General features: G+C 50.5%; 2 protein-coding genes across 8 annotated transcripts in view; one reads left to right on the top strand and one right to left on the bottom strand.

Annotated features, from left to right (window-relative positions):
* PSD2 (pleckstrin and Sec7 domain containing 2) overlaps positions 1-5,088 on the top strand; it is a 78,796-nt gene extending 73,708 nt beyond the window's left edge. For all 4 annotated transcript variants that reach the window (XM_055812719.1, XM_055812717.1, XM_055812718.1 and 1 more), the window contains 3 exons: positions 313-457; positions 1,574-1,717; positions 3,326-5,088. In XM_055812719.1, the coding sequence (XP_055668694.1) occupies positions 313-457; positions 1,574-1,717; positions 3,326-3,532 (496 nt within the window). In that variant the 3' untranslated portion in view covers positions 3,533-5,088. The remainder of the gene's footprint in view (positions 1-312; positions 458-1,573; positions 1,718-3,325) is intronic.
* Positions 5,089-8,811: 3,723 nt separating this feature from the next.
* Positions 8,812-15,894, bottom strand: part of NRG2 (neuregulin 2) — a 165,848-nt gene continuing 158,765 nt past the window's right edge. For all 4 annotated transcript variants that reach the window (XM_055812352.1, XM_055812351.1, XM_055812353.1 and 1 more), the window contains 3 exons: positions 15,548-15,675; positions 12,715-12,939; positions 8,812-11,260 (listed from right to left, as the gene is read on the bottom strand). In XM_055812352.1, coding sequence (XP_055668327.1) covers positions 10,603-11,260; positions 12,715-12,939; positions 15,548-15,675 — 1,011 coding nt within the window. In that variant the 3' untranslated portion in view covers positions 8,812-10,602. The remainder of the gene's footprint in view (positions 11,261-12,714; positions 12,940-15,547; positions 15,676-15,894) is intronic.

Below are 15,894 nucleotides of genomic sequence, written 5' to 3'. Positions count from 1 at the left end.
AGATCCTCAGCCCTTGCCACCATGCTACCTCTCCCCAGCTCCTCAGGGAATGCAGTCACCTGGTGAGGAAGGCAGGACTGCCAGGGCTTCAAGAGGCAGACAACAGCCCTGAAATCGTTAGAGCACCATAGGGAAGCCAAGGTAGCCAGTGTTTCCCTCTGCTCACAGCCCAGGATGGCACAGAAATGACTTCAAAGCAAGGCCACTGGTGGCCACCTGAGAGCGGGTGGTTCCAGGGCTGTTCTCAGCCATCTGGTCCTGGGTCAGGAGCATTTACAGACACCCCCTCTCCTCTTCCATCCTCCATGACAGAAGTAAGGAAGAAATGCTCTCCTGGATCCTGCGAATCAACCTTGTTGCTGCCATTTTCTCTGCCCCAGCCTTCCCGGCTGCAATCTGCTCCATGAAGAAGTTCTGCCGCCCGCTCCTGCCTTCATCCATGACCAAGCTGTGCCAGGTAACGTGTGAGAGATGGAGCGATGGAGGGGTGCCTGGGGCTCAGCCAGCCCTGCAGCCCATAGCTCAGCAGCTCGGGCTGAGCCTGTCTGCCGCTGCCCTGGCCCTGCCTGTTGGACACGTTCAGGTGCTCAGGGCAGGAACAGGGCAGTAGGGTGGGCACCTTGGACAGACTATGGCAAATCCCGGTGTCTGGTCAGTGCTTCCTTTGCAGTGGTTATAAAGCAGCCCTATGCATACGCCCCTGCCTGAGGGGCTGTTGATTCTGGCTTGTCCATTACTCTTTGCTTATCACATCTTGGCACCTTTCTGTTGCCAGAGTTGCAAAAGTTGGTGCTACTGAGCCCAAAAGATGGCTACATCCTTGGGTTATAACATGGGACTTGGAGGTGGCACATTGTTGTTTCTCAAGCCGAAAAGCCACTGACAAAGGGGGAGTCCGAGTGCCACTTGGCGGGGAAGGTTTCCTGGAAACGGGGGGGGGGGGGGGGGGGGGGGGGGCTGGTGCACCAGAACACAGCTGCCTAAGGCTCAGTTAACCAAGAGCAATGAGCACCTGCCATCCAAAGAGTAGCTGCTGTTTGCACTCTCCAGGGAAAGCCCACCGTGCCTCAGCACCTCCAAAAAATAGGAAACACTGCTGCTGGGCCCCAGCAAAGGGGAGGGCAGTGTGATAAGTCAGGGCAGAGATACAGCTCCTATCTATCTTCTGAAACAAATGTGGCCAGACGTCGCCTTTCTCAGAGCCCAGATGGGGAGGGTACTTTTATCTCAAAAAAGGGCAATCTGAGCAGCTCTGGGGACACTGGTGGCTGTACCTGGCTGTTAAAGGTATTTAAATGTTAAAGAACATTTTGTGTTTATGATGCTAAAGAAGCCCAGGTGCCAGAGAAATCTACTCTTGGCACTTGTAATACATGAGTTTTGATCTTACTCAAATACCTGTGTTTCAGCTACTCCTTATCAGATGAATCTGCAAACGTACTGCACACTTTTGGCTCCAGCACAATAGCTATGCTTACATCCTTGCAGAGACAGATCCCCACATCAACAGGCAGGCGGTGCACTCGGGTGTTGCACTCCTGCATTTTAATACCTGACACACTTCTCTTGGCAGGAGGAACAGCTGAGGTCTCATGAAAATAAAATGAAGCAGATTGCAGACGAATTAGCAGAGCATAAATTACATCCTGTAGAGAAGAGCCTCAAGTCAAAAGAGGCTGAGGAATACAGGCTCAAGGAACATTACCTAATATTTGAGGTAAAGGAACTTTCATCTTTTCTGTGATAAATGATACCTTGGCTGATTGAGGAGAACTAAGAACTCTGGAGAAGATGCTGTGAGCCTCGGAGAGTGTGAAACAAGAGAGAAAGACTGAAAGGGCTTGCAGGCTGGATGGGTATCTTGGGGCAGCAGCAAGCCTCACTGTTTGACACTGAAGCTAAAAAAAAAAAGAAACAACAGATATTTCCTCCCCTCTGTGATTTCTAACCAGAGGAGGGGAAAACTGATGAGAGAAAATCTTCCTTTACTGTGCTGAAACTTGACATTTCCTCAGGTCCCAAGTAAGAAAGTGGTTCAGTTCTTGGTGTGCATTGGTCTTTTTCAGCAACAGTAATAAAAAGCTAAGGGAATCCTTAGGAGAATTAATCTTGTTTTGCTGCAACCATTTCTGTAAATAATGATAAAAAAATTAAAAACCATTAAAAAGCATGAAAACCATTACAGCTGGTAACAGACAAAGGATGCATGTAGCTAACTATAAATTCTCTGCAAAGTCTAAGAAGTGTTTAATTGTGGGAGAAACGGGATAATCTGTTGCAGTGAGATTTGAGCAGAAGGTGTGATTTCTGCAACATAGTTGTCAGTGAGAAGGGACAGCTGGAGGCCTCTGGTCCTGCTTCCAGCAGAAGCTCGGATTGCTCCCAGTATTAGCCCCAGCTGAATGTGTCATTTTGTGACTGAGTCTCAGAACTATCTCCAAGGTCAGAAATGTCCCACCTCCTGCATACCACGGCTGCACCACCCTTTCGGGTGACGCCTAGCCTAACTGTCCAAAGCCACAATTTCTGCCTGCTGGTTCCTTGTCTTTGTGTGAACCCTTCAAATAGTTGCTTGCAGCTGCCTCCTGTTTTCCAGACATCTTGTTTTGGATGCCTGCAGAGAAGTCTCCATCTGAGCATTTTCTCTAGGCTGCCTTTTCACGTCTGCAAGAAGTTGGCACTTCCAGAGCGTAATGCATCTCATCTGTCTTGTGAGATGTGCTCTAGAAATGCTTGTTTCTCTATGCTGACAGAGAAGCGAGTATAGGCTGCCTCTGAGACGTTAGGGGAAAGGACAAATATTAGACACGTCTGTAAAAAGAGGCCCCATCTAAGCCTGAAGTAATGGTGTGGGCCAGGCAGAGAGGAGATGCCTCCCTTTATGCTGTGCTCTGTGAGGAGCAATGGGAGCACAGCTCAGCAGTAACAAGTGCATCGCTGGGTGGAGACAACATCAAGAAGTATTTGAATCAGTCAAGAGGCACTCCTAAATCAGGAGGGAGCAGATTTTTGGTCTTGTTTTGCCTCCAGTATCTGCCTTACACAGTCAGAGTGGCAGTCAAGACCTGTAAGAGCAACTGTAAGAATCTTGCATAACCTTCCCCTTGCTCCTCAACCCTTTCAGCAATGGGTCGATCGTCTTTGCAGGCTTTGCATAGACCAAGAACTGTGCTGTGTTTAAACAGTACTTGTTAGTTGTGATTAGTGGGATCCTGACAATATAGGATGGGTTTTGCTGCAGCAGCAGATGGCATTGCCTCTTGCTTTCCATGTATACCGTGGGTTATCCCTGTTCCAAAGCTCTCTGTTCCCTCTTTCCCTGCAGAAGAGCCGCTATGAGACATACATCAACCTGCTGTGCATGAAGATAAAAGTTGGGACCGATGACCTGGAGAGAATTGAAACCAGTTTCTTCAAGGTGGAAGCTGACGACATTGCTTTGCGGAAGACACATTCAAGCCCTTCCTTAAGCCAAGGGCACATGTCCATCAGCTGTAAGGCAGAAAAGGACATTTTAGAGCAGAACACTTAACAAGGAACGCATGCATGGGGGGATGAACCGGCGATGCTTTGCGCTCCTGGACTAGATCAATGAGCACAATTTTACCTAGGAAATTACATGAGCAAAACTGTAGACATGTATGATACAGTGACTGCTCTAGTGAAAGAAATCAAAGAAGCTTTAGTTGACACTCTCTGGCAATGCTCTGGCATTTCAGCATCATAGACACGCCATCTCTTCTTCATCCCTAACAGCACCAGTGGCTTTTCTTTCCCTCCTACCACAAACTGCACAACAAAGGGATATGCTGGTTCTCCAAGGGCCAGGTCGCTCTTTTCTCCTCCACCAGCCCTCTTTCTCCTCCTCCTTCTCTCCCTGGAGTCCCCACTGGTTCATGTCCACAGTTACCGGCAGAGCAGGCAACTCAGACAAGACGACGGTCTGTGGCACCACCAGCGCTCCCAGAGAATGGCACAGAGCAGCAGGGAGCATGTCTCTCCCCTGGAAGGAACACCATTCGGCATGCTGTGATAGGATGGGTGTCATGAGCTAGTCACCGACCGAGCGAGAGGCATCTTCAGCATGGCATGTAGGAACGTCATCTGCCCACGGCAGAAGAGCCCTCAAGTGCCCTCTGTCACCTTATCCGTTTTATATATATATATATATATACATATGAATATATATAAATAAATATATATATATAAGGAAACTTTAATGTGGGTTTTTAACCTCAGTGTGCAAGTGAAGGCAAGCTGCCTGGGGAAGACACTAGGGACCATGGAGGGTCTGACCAACCCACCAGGATGTTTTTTAAAAAATTCAGTAGCCTATGTATCTTTTCTTTTTTTTTTTCCCCTCCTTTTTTACTCAAATGGAAATCCCACCTGGCTTTGCTGTGAAACATCGCTCTCCTGTTCCTGCTTGTTCAGACAAACTGGCCAAGTGGCTGCTTATTTAGCACCCATGGCATCCGCCACTTTGGGTTTGAGGCATAATTGGAGCTGTGCTTCAGATCCAGCTGAACCTTTGTGTGCAGGAGCGATTCCACCTGCCCATCAATGTTGTACTTCCTCCATTTTGCAATGCACATGCTATACTGTTTTAAGCGGGGAATTGTGTTGCTGTTCCTTTCTGCTGTCTGTGGTCCAATGATTTACTGCTGTGCTAGAAGTGATCCCTCTGCATTTCAATGCCACAACTGCCCTTCCATACTTTATTTATTTATTTCGCTGTTTGCTTTGGTCCTTTATCTCAGATTGCTTTTCTTTCCCCTAGGTGCATTCACAGTAATCAAATTCCAGTTTTGAAGGATCTTGTAGCTGCTAATTACAGTCATTTATTGTTTCTATTTTGCAGCATTTTTTTAAACAAACAAGATAAGATTTATTTGGACCTTCAGTGTTTGAGAGCCTATGGACTGCTGTTTTCCATGACAGTTCATGGCACTAAAAACCTCTGCCCAACTTTGTCACCTCTTCTTTTATCTCTGTTTCTTTGTACAGTTTGATAGTTTATTTGAAATGGTGCACTAAGAATCATGTAAAAAAGAATAACAATAAAGCTGAATCTGTTGGTAAAGAGAATTGGTCTGAAGTACAGTTCCACTGTGTGCTGGAATGGTCCCAGACCTAGATGGCCAGGCTGACACAGATCTCCACCAGCACCTGCTAAATGAAAGCCAGGTTCCTATAGACAGACAGCACCAGAAAACCACAGTGCCTTTCCACAGGTGGGCTGCCAGCTCAGCCACCCTGCCGGGTGCCAAAAGCACTGGCCTGCCCGTGCTTTGAATGGATGCCTTGCCCACGGAGCAGGTGTAGACACATGGGCTGCTCTGGGAGCACATACAGGTATCTCTTCCCTCCATCTCATGCTCCCCAGGTCTGTCTGTCCATATGCAGCCTCAAGGTTTATGGAAGAAGATACCAACATCTGCATCGCTGGCTGAAGACATTCCGGGAACTGTTCCCAGAGGAGCCCACAGCAACATTGAGTGCCATGGCTCTTTCTCCAAGGCATCATGTGCTTTGCTGTGTCAGGTACCACACAGATATCCCCTGGACTGAAGACTTTCAAGATGCCTCTACTCACATGAAGTGTTTGGTGCCCAGAAAACACTTGGAAACAGGCCTTGGAGAACCAGGCCTGACTCTTGTTCTCCATAATCCCAGGTAATATTTTGTACCTCAGCCTGTCCTTTCTGACCATCCTCTCCATCAGGCAGTGACAGCTTTAGCATGTTTGACGAAGCCACCAAGAGCAGCTCAGTCCCCCATGCTGAGGTGCCAGGCTGCCATCCTCAGTTGGCAGCAAGTTGTGGGGAAAAGCAGGATCTTGCAGAATCCTCTCTGGGCACCAGGAAAGTGCCTCGGAGCCATGGCACTTACCACCCAATGGATGTGGAATAGGGTGGCAGCCGATGTTTAACAGCCCTCGGCATGAGAGCTAAGAGGGTTAAACCTGCACTTACTGACAGCCAGCAGTTTGCCCTGATGCACAAGTACTGATCCAGGTGCATATGCATGTGCAGATGTGGTGAGCATCTTGCCTACAAGAGGGCACTGAGAATACTAAAAAATGCCTTGTTTGACCAGCTCGCAGTCTCAGCTTGTAGCTAGGAAGAAAATGCTTTGTTTCTCTCTCTTTCCCTCCCTGGAGGTGAAGGACTCAGCTCCCCACCCACCACTAAGAGAGAGACGAGCAGCGTGTCAGAGAAATCAAGCAGCCACATCTTTTTCTCCTCCTTTAGCTGCCCCAATGCACTTTCTGGCATAGCCCAGCCAGTGCCAGACTTCGGCAGGCAGCGCAGCTGCTCTGGGTCTCAGGCAGCATCCCCTGATGGTGCTGGTTCCGCCTGACCTTCCTGCCAGGCCATTTCCTCCAGACACAACCTGACACCAAATTAATTTTAGAGGGACTGTTTTTTGGGGAAGGGAGAGGCTTTGCAATCCCAAAGCCAGGAGCTGACATTCCTCTCCTGCTTGTGTCACTCCACTGTGTCAGCAGAGCAATTCCTTCCCCTCTGGGAAGGGCAGCAAAGGCATTGTACATGCGGAGCAGTGCTGGCAGGAGGCTTTGGTGGCTCTCCTCACCTTTAAAAATGGCTGTAAAATATTTACGGCCAAACCCTAGGAATACGCATAGCTGGAAATGAGGGAGCTAAAAATAAACCAGCCAGGGAAAAAGGAGAAATATACAGGCTTCTTTCAGAGGCGATTGGAGAGAAAATTGAAGTAGTGTAACCGCCTCCAAATACAGAACACAATTATGGGAATCAAGGGGCGTGTTGAACAAGAAGTCACCACAAGAAATCATGAGGCTAGACTGCCATGGCTCAGAGCTAGCAGTGTTACAGGAGAGGCAGAACATCACAGAACCATGGACCAGTGCGGGGCAAACACGTGTCTCCTCTCTGAGGGCCCCAGGGAGCAGACAGCACTGGTGGTGCCCCATGTGGAGCAGCTGCACTGAGCATACCCTGAGGTTTGACCACACGTTGCTCTGCACCCAAGCCCGGAGTGTGGCAGGAGGAGCCCTGAGAGCCGCAGTCTTCTTGTAAATGCAGATGCTGCTGTGCCAGCCCCAGGTGGACTCCTCCATGAACAGAGCTCATCAGCATACAGACACGGGAGACCCAGGCAGGGAGAGGGGGTTGCTTTGGGACCCCTCTCTTTTCTGTGTGGCTGGTTTCCCCGGGGAGCCTCACCCTTGGTGACTCCCAACACGTGTCCCTTCCAGGAGGTCAGGTACTCTCTGCCCATGCCTGTCATCTCACCATGCTTCAGGAGATGCTGGAGAAGGTAAGCTGGGGGACCAAAGGCAATGGGAAGTCAGCCTGTCCCAAGAGAAATGGGAGGGTTGTGAGCTGCATGGCACTGCTGCTTTCCAGCAAGGCTTGGGGCTATGCCGAGGTGGGACATGATGTAGGCAAATATACCCAAATCAATACTTGACCCTATTGCCTTTAGCCCTAGTCCCAGACATCTGAGATCACCTTTGCACATGGCTGTTGGGTCAGATGGGCCCTGTGCCAGGAGGGCAGGAGCCTTTAGGCTTTAGTCCCCACAGCACACGCGATGAATGTTAGGGGTGGCCTGTGACCCAGTCAGGGTAGCTCCAAGGCAATGGGCATCCAGGGGGTGCTGGAGCAGAAGTAGCCCAGGCTGTGAGGCTCAGCCTGGCCTTCAGCACAGGCATCTTTGTGAGGCCCATGAGCTCCTCTCATGGCCCTGTGCATTCTTCTGGGGTCAACTCAGACCAGTGCGCCACAGATCCCTCTCCTGCAGGTGAGTTCAGCTGGTCTGGGCACCTGTTCTTTTCACTGAGCAGGAACAAGGGAGTGGGAGCTGAGCTGGACTGAGCCATGGGTTCAACCCCAGGAACTGTAATTCCTGTGAATACACCATGTTCTCAGTGATTCCTCTACTGGGGGCTAGCTTGAGACATGGGCTTGCCATGGAAGAGCTAGAGAAGGGACCTGTTTTGTGGGTGGGCAGATGTTGCATAGCAGCACAGCACTTCCAGATTGGACCCAACACATCTCCACTCTACTGCAAAAGTCATCAAAATTGGTGCCAGCATGTGAAGCACATGCCATGCGTCTTGGCCTTTCTTGGCGCAACAGAAAGCTTCCACAGGTGGGGTGAAAGGGGCTCTCCTGGTCTGCAGATGAAGAAGGAATGGCATGCCCCAGGAGATGTGTGGGTAGCATCCACTCACCTCAGTGAGCCTCCACTTCTGAGCCCTGCAGTGAAGGTCAAATATCCATGCTAGGTAGAAAAACACCCACCTCTGGATCTCTACAGGCATAAAGATGTTTATGGAACCAGAGCATCATCCATATGAGGAGAGGCTGAGAGAGCTGGGACTGTTCAGCCTAGAGAAGAGAAGGCTCAGGGGGACCTTATCTGTGTATATAAATACCTGATGGGAGGAGGCAATGAAGAAGAGGGAGCTGGATTCTTCTCACTAGCATCCAGTGACAGGTCAACGGGCACAAATTAAAAAATAGGAAGTTAATTCCGAACACAAGCAAAAAACTTTTTTTGCTTTGAGGGTAACCAAGCACTGGCAGAGGTTGCCCAAAGTAGTTGTGGTGTTGCCATTCCTGACATACTCAAAACCTGACTGGGTACAGTCCTGGGCAACTAGCTCTGGGTGGGCTGCTCAAGCAGGCGATGTGGACCAGATGACCTCCAGAAGCCTCTTCCAACCTCAGCGAGTCTGTAATTCTGTGCATGGTACCTGTCACAGCTCCTCATCTGCCCCCCAAACTGCCTGAGATTAATGCAGCCCACAGCTTATTATTTCTTATTTTATTTATAATATAAAAAATGTTCAAGTGTTAAACAGTCGAGAGTTCTGACATTCAGACAATCCAGAGCAAACTTTGACAATCATCTTATGACAAATTAGCAGAGTTTTCTATCTGACCCCATCATGGGTGAGGAATAGAGGGTTTAGTTACTTTATTGCTAAAAGTTAAATGAAATACACTGTCAATTGTTGTATTATCTTCTCAGTCACAGCTTCACCATGCATCCAATCTACAGTATCTGAAATGCAAAGGACATGCAGAAGTAAAAATATAAAAAGAAAAAAGTCAGGCTACAATGTAAACAGGTTTGCTGCAGAGAACTGAGGAGAAAGGGGCACTTCCATGGGGGATGCTCTGCCACCTGGACACGCAGGACTGTCTCTTTGCGCCACATAGCCGATGGGCAGAGCCGCTCCAAGTCCGGAAACATGACGTCCATCATTGATTGCAAGACGTGATGGTAACAACTGTCTTTACAATATACGGCACGGTGGTACAGAAGAATCCACTCACCGGACTGCCCCACATGAGGCCCTTCCTTGCCAACGCAAGGGCAACAAGCAGGGCCAGAAGTGCTGGGGCTCCTGCCCTACCTGGGGCAGCCCAGCCAGCAGGTGCCTGGTGCGGAGTCCACGGCAAGCTGCACTGTGCTGCGCCACAGGGCTGCCCCTGGCTGTCCTCTCGGCACCGCCTGACCTGGGGCCAGGCCCAGCATGCAGGACACCACAGCCCCGGCAGCCCTACAGCATCATGGCCTGGCTGCCCTGCCACAGGAATGCCATGGCCAGAACGGCACCAGTGTCACAATGCAGCCACGGGGCCACCACGGCTGAATGGAGACTGCCCTGTGGGGCCACCGCGCAGTGCCGTCTGCCTGCCAGGGCAGTGGCAGTGGCCTGGGCCCAGTGGTCCATCATGGGGTGTTATTTCACCACGTTCACATGAGTGTCTGCCTTGTTTGACTACAGACCTGTGCCAACCCAGCTTCAGACCCGCAGGTGAAATGGCAAAAGGCTGAGGGCTATATTGTGAGGGCTGCTGCTGCACCACTGCATTTTCTCTTCCTACCTCTGTGGCAAAAGAAACGTTATTTCTGCATTTCAGTACGGTGCTGTTGGGTTGGGGTTTTTTTTGGTTTTTCTTCCCCCCTCCTGATTTAAGTGAAAATACAAGTATTTTACAGGGCAAGACAGATCCCCATAGACATGATAATGGAAATGCTCCCACTCATGCCCTTGATGTGTGTTCAAACAATACCTTAAAGAATAAGATCATTAACAGCAGGGTACGGGGCAAAGTGGTGAGGCTGTTTTCTTCGGACGGAAGAGCGCCCTTGTGACAGGTTGTCTCCCAAACAAAAATCTATGATCTTAGAAATGCTACTGAAACAGAATCCTCGGCATGAATCCCAGCACTAGCATACAGCAAAAGGCACCACGATAGTTTTGTTTTCTATTTTTAAGTAGTCAAAAATTGGCCCACTTTTTTTTTAACTTTATTGTTTGTTTTCTTTTCTTCTCTTTTTTTTTTAAATTTTTTTTTTCTTGGAAGCTGTAAATCAAGACATTACATATAAATAGAGATTCCCTATAAAAAAGTCATTGTCGTTAGCTATTATAAGACAACTTTGCTAAAATGAAAATAAAACATTTTATTTGTTATATTTTTTCCCTCTTTTATATAAAATAAAAATATTTATTTTTGTTTTGTTTTCTCTTGCCTCCCTCCTCGGCCTCCTCCATGCGGGTTACGTCTACGGGTGCGCGAGTCTGGGAGGCGCCTAGAGAGGGTCTGGGTCCGGTTTGGGCATCATGTGCGCCAGGCTGCTGCGCCCGCTCTCCCCATGCACGCTGTGCCGGCTGCAGGGGTAGTGAGTCCGGCTGTCGCCTGGCCGGTGGAGTGGGGGCGACTCTGTGTGCGCCCCCTCATTGTTCTGAGTGCTTAGGAAGGGGGTGCTTTCGGCCACCAGCTCCTCATCAGATTCGCTGTAAGAGGCGCTGCTCAAGGAGAAGGAGTCCCGGACGGCTCTGGCTCTGTGAGGGATGTGCCCGTTCAGTTTGGATTTTTTCCACCGCCTGTTGCTGCTGGCTGTTTTCTTTGGCTGCTCTAGCACTGTGACGTACTCCTGTGTCGTCTCGTACTCATCGTCCTCTGTGATGCGGAAGGGGCTGGAGGGCAGGCTCCCCATGCTGTCATTTAGGTAGGTCTTCCTTTGGTGGTAGCTGTCGTACCTCTGCGTGTCCTGAAAGGGCAGCTGGTACCGCCGCAGGAGGGGCTGCTGTTCCTCCACGCGGAAGCTGATGGGGGCCGCCGGCGGCAGGGAGACAGCATGTGCCGAGTTGGGGGATGTGATTTCAAAGGTGGGCACCTGTGTGGCCATCGAGTAGTGGAAGTCGACAGGCGACAGGCGTGCTGGTGTGGTCAGGGCTGACACGTACCTGTAAAAAGCAACACTTCCATTTGGACACTGAACCACCCCAAAACCCTCCAGCTGCACACTTGCTCTGCCCAACACCCGGCGCAGGGACAGGTGAGGCCTCTGGTGCACCTGGTCCCGGAGCTCAGCACCTCCTGGGGGACCAGATGGAGGGACCCTGCACTGCTGTGCTGAGGGAGGATGAGCTGCTGGCTTTGGTGGGTGCTTGGGCACCATGCACCGTGCATCCCAGGGCTGCCTTTCCCAAGGGACTTGATGTGTAGTTCCTACCTTGAATCGCTGCAAACCTTGCAGCACTTCCCAGCAGGCTGAGTCAAGACTTCCCTGCCTCTCATGCCCCTGCCAGCTGCTTCCTGCTCCCTCTGGAGCTGCCAGGCTTGTCTCCAAAGAAGGTCCCCAGAATGCCCTCCCCCTATTCAGGCCACAGATGGGAAAAGCCTGGGCACAGCTTCCTCTGACATAGCAAAAATCTTGTGTCACAAAAGGTCACCTGTTGCTTTCCTCTACTCTAGTGATAACATTAGTGTGGCAACTCAGGTCTGGTCTAGTCCCTCTCCAAACAGCCCGTCCTCCAGCATCGCCCCTTTCTGAGGAGCAGACTTCGTTTCCTCTCAGTAGTGCCAGTTTGTGTCTCCATCCATCTCAGGCTGCCCAGGCCCTTGGCTTGTCTAGTGCCTTTGGACCCATGTGTCTTGTGAAGTACGAGACATCCATACAAGCTGGGTCAGCCTGCCTAAATGGACCAGGGGCAGGAATGAGAACACAGGAGCTGCTGCCTTTCTCCTCTTCCCCAATGGACAAGTCCCACTGCCTTAAAGGGTAACTGCCCAGAAGTGGCATGTGGCCACCCAGGGTTGCCCATGGCTACTCACAGAGGGCTGGAGCAAGGGTGGGGATGTGCTCCTGCACCACGAGGAGCCAGAGCCAGGAAGAGGATGCCTGTTGTTGCCTCTCACTGGCTGATGATGTCTCAACCCTACAGTTGTGTCCCCCAGAAGGCTGGGTCATAAAGAGCCCTGTCCCAGGGCTATGCCCACATACAGCACCCCTGCTCACCAGGCCACCCAGGGCTGTGCTGAGGATGCACATCTTTTCCCTGTATACCTGAGGGCCAGACTCCACTTGCGCTGCCAGGCCACTAAGCTGCCTGGGGTGTGCTCTCAGCCAGTTTTTCTTCACCAGTTGCTGACTGCAGCCAGGTATTTTCTGCTCCTCTCATCCCTGTGCTCCAAACCTACATTGCCACCAGGTCAGCAGGGTGCAGTACTTGCTGCTGCCCCTACCGGAGTGGCCTCCTGCAGTGGTGGCTTCCTCTGGTAGGGCCAGAGCTGGAGTTTTCCCAGTGCTACCACAGGACTACTGCTCTAGGGTCGGGTAGAGGCAAACATTTCTATGGCACAGAGGGCACAGTTCGGCTCTGCTGTGCCAGGGTAGCACCAAGCAGTGGGGTCTGACCTCTCACTGTGCGGTGAGTCCCGCAGAGAATCCACCGAGTCACGATACTGTGTCATGGGCCTCCGCGAGTCCTCGATGCAGAAGGCAGCCCCACGGCGAGCCCGTGCCTCCACACACGCAGGGCTGTTGCATTTACTGGTTCCCACTGAGGACAGCATTATCCCAGACTGGGAATCTGAAGTCAGACTCTCTGTCCGCTCCAAGCTCCAGGTGTGGCTTTCATGTCTGTGGACCAAACCCCATATGGACAGTGAGCAGGGAATCCCCACCAAAGTCTTCTCCAAAGAGCTGCATGCTGGCACAGCTCACACGCTGCTCTGCGATGGTGTCCCCTTTCTCCCTCTCACTAAGATATATCTGGCCAGGGATGACCAGCTTCCCAGCCTTGCCTTTGATTTGCCTTTCTTTGCTGTTTCTTGGATAGAGGGTACTGCTGGCAGACCAGTGCATACCGGCTATTTGTCACCCCACTGCCTGATGGCTGGGGACAGGACGGGACAGCCTCTGGAGGGAGGCCAGGGCAGTTCTGCTTTGTGCCTGCAAAGCGTTCTGGGTGTGGAGCAATGCACTGGTCATGCCAGGGCAAGGCTGCGAAGGATCTTACAATGTGCCATCTGCATTGCCAAGTGACAGCCCTTTCAGAAATGCTACTAGAAAGGAGTCAGACACCCCCCCCCTCAAACTTACTTTGTCATCAGCAGAGAAAAGCATACCAAAGGTAGACCTAGGTATTCGGTTTTCACTGGTTTATAAAATATTTTGGCAACAAAGCACTTTCAAGATGCTAGACAAAACTACAGTACATTGGCTAGACCTTGCTGAGCACTTGTTTTGGTGCAAAGAAGAAACCCCGCAAGGAGTCAGAGGAGGGATGCATGGGGCCACGCACACACAGCCACCAGGCTGACCACTCTCCATAGCAGAAACATGCGATCCATCAGAGCAACAGCTCTGAACTCCCAAACCGCACCAGATGGAGCTGTCCTGGCAGAGGATTTTGGGTGGGGGTTTGCAGAGGAGACCAGCCTCATTAAGACTTCCCAAGAACTTGCTAATTATTGATGGCTCCAGTCACATGCTCAGCTGCAACCACCACGCTCATTTATAACTTCAAACAGCACACTTGTTAGAGGCACTGATCGAGCAAAATGGAGCCTGATCATGCCAGTAGCTTGCCTCTGGCTTGGCTTCAAGAAACACCTGCTTGCTGCACTTGACTCAGGAAGATTAGGTGGCAGGTGGCCAGGACCAGAGGCTATGTAAGGTAAGTGCCTCCCCACAGCTGTCATGTGTGAACATTGCCCTCCAGACACACCTTTGCATTTTCAGGAGGTGCCCAGAGATGGCCCCAGGGTCCCAGGACTTTGAAGTGAGCACAGAAGGCCAGCAAGGTGCAGCTCTGTGGGCACTGCAGCCTCTGTGAGCCCGGCTCAAGCTTGCACACACCTAGCCAGGGTTGGGCTGCAGTGTACAATTTCAAAAAAGCCTGGAAAGCACACCATACAGCTCACCAGGGGTAGGATTTCCTTGGACAGAGGCAGTCATTTCCATCCCCACAAGTCATTCCTGGCTCCCTCTCTACTTGCTGGAAGTCTAGCCAGAGGAGCTGAGGGAGGAATTCACCTGAAAGCCCAAGTTCAGTATCTGCAGCTGATCTGACGCACTGTACACCGAGAGCACGTGCTCATCCCTGGTGAATGCCTGAACCCTGAAGAAACCTGCCAGGAACCGTCTTTGAGCTTTAGCTGAAAGGATTCATTGCTTCCTAGATGAATGGAGACAAACACGTCGGGCTGGTGGGGTAAAGAATCCAGGATGCCTTTTGCTTTCAATGATGTCAATTTTGATGTCAATGCAATGTGATCCCTACGCCACTACAGGCTGTAGGTATGGCCCCGGCACCTCTCAGGCACTTTTCAAAGGCAAGTGCTCGCCTAGGGAAACCCCGTTACTGGAAAAAGCACAAGAGGAAGAACCTGAACATCCAAACTCAGAACAGCACTGGACTTTCTCTATAGCATTTGAAGGATTTTTCTGGACATCATAAAAATAGGAAAGCTCCATCACGAATTTAAATGCTCTCAAAAACCATGAGAACTTCAGCTACCGAGCCATGCTGCTCTTCCCCTTGATGGCTACTTTGAAATGTAAAAAACAACTGTGCCTCATCCTGTGTAGTCAGAATCATTGGTACTTTCCTGCCAGCCCCAGTTTTCCTGAGAGCTTCAGAAGGAAACAGTGAAAGATGTGCCACTGCCTCAGGGGCTGAGATTCTAATGCAACTTTGTGGACTCTGATAGATTTCACAGGAGTGTTTTTTCTGGTGAAAAACTGTGGCTCCCAAGTCAGACCCTAACTTTGAGGAACTGGTCAAAACATTTTGTGGTATTTTGCATACTTCGCCTTCCATGGGGCAAATACATTCTAAATATATCATGCGTGAAACAAATAACCTGTTTGCTTAATGAATTATTGCAGGTGTCCAGTGCAGTTGCAAACACCACTTGCAAAACCTTTCCTAGATAAATCCTCCCACTTGTGTCTGTGCAAAGCACAAAAGCACAACTTCTCTTCCTAGTTTCTAGCTATGTCAGCACTACATGTTCCTGCTGGCACCTTGCTGCAGGTCAAGGATCACACCTTTCCACACCTCTCGCTAACTGGCTGTGACAGCAAAGACCCATGGTGTTGATGTGGGCTGTATGTCAGTGTAGTGCCAAACAAAGTAAAAATAGAAAGGGATGTGAAAGGAAAACCTTTTACTGGTTTTGAATCTCACAGTGTCCTAAGGGAAACAGCTGGAGAAAGTTCAGGGTAAAATGGTATACATCACCTCTGGCTGGATGTTGGAGTGGCTGTGGAGCAGTGATGAGATGGGGAGCAGGAGTGACTTCCCGAAAAGGTTGTCTCTGTTTCCCTTCGGATGACATGTTCGGTGGCAGAAACATTCTTAGAAATATACTGCAAAATATGAACCATCACACAGATCAGTCACCAGCTTGCCAACTCCGCCACAGCCAGATTTGGCTGGCTTGATTATTTCTGGTGAAACGAGACGAGGACTGAGTGAACGTGGCAGCTCTGTGCCCCGCGGGAAGAGACAAGGAGGCTGGAGGCTCTTCCCTGCCCCTGCACTATGAATACTGGAAAAGAGCCGTGGCAGAGGGACTGCAGAAGGGT

Source organism: Falco peregrinus, chromosome 8 (genome assembly GCF_023634155.1).
Source record: "Falco peregrinus isolate bFalPer1 chromosome 8, bFalPer1.pri, whole genome shotgun sequence".
NCBI lineage: Eukaryota > Metazoa > Chordata > Aves > Falconiformes > Falconidae > Falco > Falco peregrinus.
The sequence above is the reverse complement of the archived record's forward strand: the minus strand, read 5'-3'. Positions and strand labels throughout refer to the sequence as shown.